The sequence below is a fragment of the Periophthalmus magnuspinnatus genome, chromosome 15 (assembly GCF_009829125.3).
Source record: "Periophthalmus magnuspinnatus isolate fPerMag1 chromosome 15, fPerMag1.2.pri, whole genome shotgun sequence".
Taxonomy (NCBI): Eukaryota; Metazoa; Chordata; class Actinopteri; order Gobiiformes; family Gobiidae; genus Periophthalmus; species Periophthalmus magnuspinnatus.
In genome coordinates, this window is record NC_047140.1 from 26137961 (window position 1) to 26147119 (window position 9159).

The following is a 9159-nucleotide window of genomic DNA, read 5'->3' on the forward strand; positions in this document are numbered from 1 at the left end:
AGTATTTTGTGCAGACGTGTGCATTTTGATGATTTTCCTTGTCATGCAGGAGTTTCAAAAAGCTTTGGGCAGCAAACACTCTGTTTATGACACTACATCACGAACGGGCCGTGCCCTAAAGGACAAGACCTCCCTTCAGGATGATCATCAGAAACTGGACAACATGCTGAGTGAACTCAGGGACAAGTGGGACACAGTCTGTGGAAAGTCTGTTGAGAGGTAAGAGTTTGTAAAGCCTCTGTTTTTCTCACAGTAATTACTATTGGATACATTTGAAGCAGGTTTTTATTCTGCACTCTTCTGTTTTAATGTTAATTTTATGATGATTATTTGTGATTATTCATGTTTTCATTTGTGTGATTTTAATGTCTTTCTTATTCTGTAAAGCACTTTGAATTACTTTGTGTACGAATTGTGCTATACAAATAAACTTGCCTTGCCTCTTTCAAACTCTGTGATTTGTGTTCCTAGACAAAACAAACTGGAAGAGGCCCTATTGTTCTCAGGACAGTTCACAGATGCACTGCAGGCCCTCATTGACTGGCTGTACAGAGTGGAGCCTCAGCTGGCTGAAGACCAGCCGGTTCATGGAGACATTGACCTGGTTTTAAACCTGATAGACAACCACAAGGTACGACGCACCACACAATCATGTTCTCAGTACTCTTTTATGAAGTAACTTAACAAGCAACTTCAAAAGTAAAATTTCACTTTTTAATTAATTGTTCATGATCACAATAATACATTTTACAAACATGAGAACTAAACAATCATTTGTCAATTAAAAGATAGCTGATCTAAAACCCCTGGGTCAAGGTTTGGATACCTACAGCAATACAAATATTGAATAGTGTTACTATTCTGAAAATCTTGGTACAGGTTTTCCAGAAGGAGATGGGGAAGAGGACAGTGGGTGTGCAGGCGCTTAAGCGTTCAGCTCGAGAGTTGGTGGACAATAGCCATGATGACACATCATGGGTCAAAGTTCAGATGCAGGAGCTGGGCACACGCTGGGAGAGTGTGTGTAACCTGTCAGTGTCTAAGCAGGCCCGCCTGGAGCAGGCTCTGTGTCAGGTAACACCTAACACCTGAACCTTTAATGACACTCAGGGGACAGGGTGCCTCACGTGTCCTTCTCTTCCAGGCTGAAGAATTCCACTCATCAGTCCACATCCTGCTGGAGTGGCTGGCTGAAGCTGAGCAGAGTCTACGCTTTCATGGCACTTTACCTGATGATGAGGAAGCTCTGAGAGCACTTATAGAGCAACATAAGGCAAGACACTTGTTCTAACAATTACCTAGTTCATCCTTCATATACAGTATATAACGTAATACTATTGGATTTATCTACAGGACTTTATGAAAAAACTAGAAGAAAAGCGAGTGTCCCTCAACAAAGCCACAGCGATGGGGGAGGCTATCCTGAGCATATGCCATCCCGACTCTATCACAACTGTCAAACACTGGAACACCATCATCAAAGCTCGATTTGAAGAGGTCAGGGTTGTATATGAAGCAGTTTGTAAATGTTTTTTTTTTCTTTACATACTAAGCAGTGTTTCTAATATTGGCCCACAGGTGCAAGCCTGGAGCAGACAGTACCAGCAAAGATTGGCCAAAGCCCTGACTGAGCTTTTAGCCACTATGGATCTGCTGGACAAACTGCTGATCTGGCTTCAATGGGCAGAAACCAACCTCGGTGATAAAGACAAAGAAACACTTCCAGAGGAGTTAGAGGAGATAAAGAAGCTCATTGCAGAACATCAAGTAACAATCCATTTCCAATGTTATTCATTTATTCATTTATTTCAGTGTTATCATTTTAAACCCCTGTTTTATCCTGAAGGCATTCATGGAGGAAATGACCAGGAAACAACCGGATGTGGATAAAATTACAAAGACACACAAGAGGAAGGCTACCGTGGAGCCTCGTGTCCAGTCGCATATCCCAGTGCTGGAAAAGGGAAGAACAGGAAGTAAGTACCTTTAAAAGGGTGTGGCCAGAGCCATCTGGCCCAGTGTTGAGTCAGTGTGCAATGCAGCACCTGGCATGATGTCAGTGCTGCTCTATGCCTGAAGTCTGCAGTTGTTTTGTGATGAAAGAAACCAGATGATTACATGCTGAAAAATCACTTTTTACTTCCAGGAAAACGCTCTACCACTCAAACAATGTATACTGCAGCCACACAGGCTCCTATAGAGACCAAGAACCCACAGGTGAACCTGCTGGTCAGCAAGTGGCAGCATGTCTGGCTGCTGGCTTTAGATAGGAGAAGGAAACTAAATGATGCTTTGGACAGACAAGAGGAGGTAACCTGTCATCAGAACAGTATTTCAGGAATGGTTATTGTAGGCCTACAGTCTTTGGTACATGTCATCTTTAATTATTATTTGTGCAGCTGAAAGAATTTGCCAACTTTGACTTTGATGTGTGGAGGAAGCGCTACATGCGTTGGATGAATCACAAAAAGTCCAGAGTCATGGATTTCTTCCGGCGCATGGACAAAGATCAGGACGGCAAAGTGACACGCCAAGAGTTCATCGAAGGCATCCTGTCCTCCAGTGAGTCTCATAGGAAGAGTTTTCCATCAGTCACTTGTGATCCTAACCACGTCCATGTTTATATCCCAGAATTCCCCACCAGCCGTCTGGAGATGAGTGCTGTGGCCGACATATTTGATAGAGATGGGGATGGTTACATAGACTACTATGAATTTGTGGCGGCTCTACATCCCAACAAAGATGCCTACAAACCCTTAACTGATGCAGACAAAATTGAAGATGAGGTACAAAAAAAAACCCATAACATAACAATATAGCATATGATATGATCAATGCACTTGGAAAACTCTGCTCTCTGTTTAGGTTACACGCCAAGTTGCAAAATGTAAATGTCCAAAGCGTTTCCAAGTGGAACAAATTGGGGCCAACAAATATCGGGTAAGCAGATGTAACTTCTAACAGTAATTCTAAGACTGTTTATAAAATAGTGAGCAATTGTGTACACTTCCATCATATTTCTAATATTTACCATTTCTCCTCCTCATATCACCAGTTTTACCTTGGAAACCAGGTACACTGCCCTCTTCCTTGTCTCTCCCTCTGTTCTGTGCCTCGTCAAGCCTTTCGTATTTGCCCTATTTGCCTCTTCAATTAACACTCCCAGGCCAGATTCCTGCCTGTTCTGGAACTCAGAAGTAGAAAAACAACACTTATTTTAATGCAGATATTTTACTTAAGGAAACCCTGGCCACTCTTATATCAGCCATATACTGAGTACAATCATTAAACTAGAGTGGTCTGCTTTTGAGTTTCAGGAAATCATATTTGAAAACATATTTCTGTTAGTCCATGGTACATTTACTCATCAGCTGGGCCGTTTGGTAAATAATGCTTTCTGTGTGCTTGCCTTGCCTTTGTTTAAGCTCAATATTGGCTGGCTAACTTTATTTTATTTTCATAGTTGGGCATTTCTAAAGTAAGCTAGACACTGGGTTACTTTTACTTTGCAAATAGCATTTAAAGCCTGCATGGCAAAACATTATAATATGCGATTCATTACTAATAAAATGTGTCTCATGCTTTCTGAAACTTGTAGCTGTAAGGCTGGTGGGAGGTGTGATTGATGCGATAGTGGCACCATAAAGATACAGTATAAGACTTTTGTAATTGTATAACACTACATTGAACCCAAGTAACTCTTTTGACAGTTTGGTCTCGTTCACTGCTTACATGACTCCATAATCGGCGATGAGACTATAGCAAACAGGGAAAATCACAATCATACCTCACACCTACACGTTGAAGTATTGGAAAGCTGTATACTGGTAACTTTTAAACTGGTTAAGATGTTTCGTGTCCATTTTAATAAATCCATCACCTTAATGTATTTAATCACAAAGTTCACCATTAAATCATATTGATGATCAAGCTATGCAACATTACTAGCCGTGTGAGCCATATTCCAGTCTGCGGGGAGTCATCGGTGTATGATCATGTTTCCGTGTTACACTGTTGTGGATTGTAATGATTCAAACCATTGGTCATGTTGTGTGCCATCAGAGCGAGCTGCTGTGGTTCTGCATCACTGTCAGTGCGTTAGCTGTGTGGTAGTGGACTGCAACACTGGACTGCAGGAGACTGCTCTAGTGTCTGAATGTGAAATGACAGAAAGCATGCGGCTGTGATTATTGTCTGGTGAAAATGTGATTGAGCTGAACTTTAGTCTCATCCAACTGGCTTGCATTTGGCTTGTGTCACCACATAGAGAGCTAGTGTTTACCTTCACGTATAGCCATTAAACACTTCAACACCGCCTCCTAGTGGTAATGGGCCTTTAGTACCTGACTGTGGTAAAGAGAAATGAAAAAATCTGACAATGCAAAAAATTATGCAAAATTTACTCTTGGGCACTTTTAGCCATGTTAGAATGTTGTTTTCTCTTCAAAAACATACCTGGAGTTGTATTTTGATTCATTCACACATGTTTGAGTCACCCTTTATTATTAGTCTGTACATCTCCAAAGCTCAAATTGCTCTGTTCCACCTTGTGATGTCAAATAGTGGTAGTTTTCAGGTTAACAGCCACCCTTTACCATTACCCACCGCAAAATAGGCAATTAAGAACTCAGTGGAGCACTTCCTGTATTATCACATGACATTACAAGGTGGAACAGAGTGTTTTCTGTTTGAGAGAAGAACTCAGTCTAAATATGCAGAGTTTGTGTGTTAAACGAGTGAATGAAACAAAACACAACTCCAGGTACGTTTGCAAACAACATTATAACATAAATCAGAAAATAGCGTAATATGGACCCCTTAAAATAAAACATTCTAAATTGGTATAAAACAAAACTATAAACCAAATCTGCTCAGTACTGCCACATATTGCTGAAGACACAAACAAACAAAAGTCAGTTGGATTGAGCTTTCAGTCTTTGTGATGCTGCTGTGTGAAATTACCTCAAATCAATCGTATCCTCACAAAGCGTATTTTCTCTATCAGAATACATGTATTGATTAAGTGTTTGTGCTCTAGTTTGGGGACTCCCAGCAGCTGCGTCTGGTGCGTATACTGCGCAGCACAGTCATGGTCCGGGTCGGAGGAGGATGGATGGCTCTGGATGAGTTCCTTGTTAAAAATGATCCTTGCAGAGGTAAGTTTATAAGCCAAAGAAATGGTTTAACTCTGACAATCATTCATTTGAGCTCTCCTACGTTAAGGAAAAAGACATATTTTCTTATTCCTGACGTTTTAGTCGTAGGAGAAAAATATTGTAAAGTATCCAATGTATTTAATTACATTTGAGAGCGAGTATCTCTTTTACTGCTTTATATTTTTAAACTGGACAAAAAAGTAGTTTTTTTCTTTTAGTTTGAGACCTGCTGAACAGACTGAGGGCTTTTTATGTTTATGATGAAATTCTTAGAAAAAATAGCACAATTCTTCAACAGGATCATTACATTTGACCCCTTGAAATCTGTGTGAAATTTTTTACTCTTAAAGTACATTTTTAAAAGTACTTCAATCATTTTACTTTTATGTGACAGTTTTACTTTTATTTTTCCTGTTTCTAAGTAACAAAATTCTTCCACCTCTGCTTTGTATTTAAATATTTGGTGTTAACGTATCTGCCAGTGTTCCTTGTCTGAGCTTAATGTACTGTGCAACATCCAGCTTCTCTTTCCTTGTAACCTCCAGTGTTTCTTGAGTGTCCCTAAAACTCTGCTGAATAATATTATTTCTTCTAGTTCATCACTACGGGAGCAAAATGTTGCGCTCGGAATCAAACTCTTCGATTACTCAGTCTCCTATAGGTTGGCAAATCTCAAACTTTCTCTCGCTCCTTCATGAACCCTCCTGTGGTATGTGTGCACTGAGTGGAGCTGCTTGTGTTTGGAGTGAACTGTAAAACTATGACTCATCTCCAGTGTCATCTTCACTCACCATCACACAGTGTTCATGCATGTCACTCTTTATAAAGGGCTCTTTCTCTTTTAGTATGTAGCGGGTGATGGTAGGACTGGCTTCTTTGCAGGTTGTGCTTGACAATCATTCAAACAAACAACTAAAAATAATGTTGGGTACTTTGTTGACAGCAGTTAAAATAGTGTTTGTTTGACACTGTGGTAGCTGCATGCCACGCAATTGTTCGAAAAGTAGGGTTGTGTTTTGTTTTTGTGGCACTTGCTTTTTTAGTTAAAATTTTTTTATTTCTTTTAATGGTATTTTTACATATTTTTTACTACTTTTGGGACAATAAACTGATTGTCCATCTTTTTTTTCTTTCTTTTTTATCATTTTACATGCAATTTAGCTGTATTTAAGAGCTTTGTTATCATCATCGCCATTACCATCTCTGCCAGAAGAGACGTGTTGTATGTTTAGCGCTAAGGCTCACATATTTGATGTGATATTTTTCAGCTAAAGGCCGGACTAACATTGAGCTGCGAGAGAAGTTCATCCTCCCTGAAGGCACCACTCAGGTCATGGCCAGTTTCCGCTACAGAGGTCGTAGGTCACGGCCATCGTCCAGAGGTGCATCACCAAACAGGTCAATGTCCAGTCAGAGCTGTCCCGCTCACCAGCCCGTGCCTGTGACTGGGACACCCAAGGTAAGAGTCCAAAGGGCTCCTCAAACACAATCATCTAATCACACCTACCCTGTTCAGTTCATCTGTTTTGTATTTGATTATCTCATCATTTGATTCATTTTGTCCATCGTGCTTTTTTTGTTTAGTTTTTGATTTAAATCTATTTGAGTGATTTGATTTGCCATTGTTCCCCAGACTCCCCAACAAATAACCCGCAATTATGATAAGCCATGGCTTAGAAACAGCAAATCTTCCACTCCTCTTAAATCATCTGACTCCTCTGGGAGTTCACCTGCAGAGGTATAGTCACGTGTGATGCAGTCTGCTGTCCACCTCTATCACTGACCCAGCTCAAACCTCAAATAAAAACCTTTCACATCTAATCTATATTTACTATATTCAATGTCATGTTTTGGTTGGGTCTGTTGCTTTCACTTCATATGTGGCCTTCACATTCTTTTCCAATCTTTTTTTCTCTAACTGCTGCTGTGTCATAAATTATTGCATGCTGGATTTTTAAAGGTTTTCATTTCACTAATTTTTGTAATTTTTTATAATGTGATGCTTTGGAACTAAACAGTCTTCTGCAAAATGTAACTAAATCACTGCCTCTTACAGAGTGCTTTAGTTCAAGGCAGCAAGTTGCGTCTTCCTGGATACTTGTCAGGGAAAGGATTCCAGTCCAGTGAAGAGGGAACTCTCATCAATGCTGCGGTGCTGAAGGCTCGTGCCCAGACTGCCGGTGGTAAGTGCAGCCAGAGAAATCTGATCTTACATAGATTTACACAGTTCTAACATTCATTCATTTACATTTAGTTTTGAAACAGTTTACATATTTATGTCCTCTGTGTCCTTTCAGAGTCAAAGAGAAACTTGAGCAGACCTGGAAGTAAAGCAGGGAGCAGAGGCAGTAGTCGCAGAGGCAGTGACGCTTCAGACTTTGACATCTCAGATATTCAGTCCGTGTGTTCGGACGCTTCGGAGACTGTGGGCGACACAAGCCGGGCAACCCCCAGATCTACCCCTCGCCAACAGGGGGCAAAACCCTCTAAGATCCCCACACCTCAGAAGAGAAGCACTACCACAAGTAAACTGGCAAAGGTCTCAAAACGATAGGCCTTCAAATGAATGAAAGACGTTAGCTGCATCCAAACATGAGACAGACACTGGAAACACCAGATACTTAAGGACTGCAAATGTGTTGAGTGTTATTTAAACTGTTGCAAAGTTGTAAATTATTCTGTTAAGAGGCAATATGTTTTAATATTAAGTGCGAATGATTATGGCCTTGATTATTGGTTTGTATTTATTTTTTATTTTTGTGAAAAAGTCAGATTGTTTGTAAGGTATTTTATTGAACAAAACCTGTGTAGGTTTGATGAAAACGAGCAAACTAAACTATTGTTTGTACACTAATAATGAAGGTAATGTGAGATAGAGCTCTGAGAGTTACTGAATGTACTGTATTTATGTATTTGCTCATATGTGACTGAGTGGTGCACTATTCAACCATTCAAGGCATCGCAGTTGACTATTTAAGTGCTATGCTAAACTGCCAACAAGCATTCACCACAATGCAATATAACTCGAGCACTGCAAAAAACCTGTACTCTGTCTATTTAAACCAAGTAGCATAAGCCGTAATCACAGCGCTTCACGTCCGCAGCCTGTTCAGTTTGACCACTTCAGCCTGTGCATTCACCTAAAGACGACACTTTATGTAAACATTCTGTGTGCATCCATTTGTCAGTGTATTTTTAATTTCGGTAGAACTGAAATTGTTCTTGTAAAATTAATTTGTAATAAATTGCTTGCACCAAGCTACCACTGAAACATATCAGCATGTGTTTTATATTTGATTTAATTACATGTACTATTTTATTAGGAGATGGTGTACTATATTACTGATGAGGGTATACTGTTAAACTTGTTATACAAAGAGACTTACAAATACGACAAAGGGACATGGAGTAAAAAATGGAAATATTCTACCCCAGGAGCTACCCAAGCAACCCCTCATTAGTTTGTATCTTAAGTGGTTCTCAGTGAAGTTTAAGTAAAGTTTTGAATCATACTGTATCTTAGTCTGAGCCTGAGTGGGTGAATGGATGTATGGATGCTGGGAGTGCAGCTCTCTGGTGGAATGTTTGCAGAGTAGCTGGAGTTTAGCTGTGACATACTACACTTGTCTCTCAGTGGGACTCTGCAGAAAATGAAGCAATGCACACAATGAAAACTGTGCCAATTAACCGGAGCAAACATGCCATTCAATCATATATTTGTTCTTATACACACAATGTATCCAATGCAGTACATGTTGGAGCTTCCAAAATAACTTTATCTAAAAGGCTTGTATGTTACTCCGTGAGTGATGGAGACATTGCTCACCCATTCACAGTGATGTTTGCTGACATGGGGCAGTTGCTATGTTCACCTACATTTGACGCATATGAGGGTAGTTGGGCTGCTGGTGGACGTCCCAGTGGTCTATGGGGGCAGGCGGATCCCTTGGGGACCACGGGTGGAGTGGAGCACAGGGGTCACTGTCCTGACACTCACAGAGCT

At 40.4% G+C, this 9159-nt stretch overlaps 1 protein-coding gene across 1 annotated transcript in view; it reads left to right on the forward strand.

Moving 5' to 3' along the window:
* dst (dystonin) overlaps nt 1–8427 on the forward strand; it is an 83119-nt gene extending 74692 nt beyond the window's left edge. Inside the window, exons 81-98 of the mRNA XM_055227364.1 lie at nt 50–219; nt 472–631; nt 880–1074; nt 1145–1273; nt 1354–1497; nt 1579–1767; nt 1847–1976; nt 2147–2310; nt 2400–2562; nt 2632–2786; nt 2866–2940; nt 3056–3073; nt 5039–5156; nt 5752–5817; nt 6425–6615; nt 6790–6894; nt 7213–7339; nt 7454–8427. Of these exons, the coding sequence (XP_055083339.1) occupies nt 50–219; nt 472–631; nt 880–1074; nt 1145–1273; nt 1354–1497; nt 1579–1767; nt 1847–1976; nt 2147–2310; nt 2400–2562; nt 2632–2786; nt 2866–2940; nt 3056–3073; nt 5039–5156; nt 5752–5817; nt 6425–6615; nt 6790–6894; nt 7213–7339; nt 7454–7710 (2556 nt within the window). The 3' untranslated portion in view covers nt 7711–8427. The remainder of the gene's footprint in view (nt 1–49; nt 220–471; nt 632–879; nt 1075–1144; nt 1274–1353; nt 1498–1578; nt 1768–1846; nt 1977–2146; nt 2311–2399; nt 2563–2631; nt 2787–2865; nt 2941–3055; nt 3074–5038; nt 5157–5751; nt 5818–6424; nt 6616–6789; nt 6895–7212; nt 7340–7453) is intronic.
* Nucleotides 8428–9159: the final 732 nt, after the last annotated feature.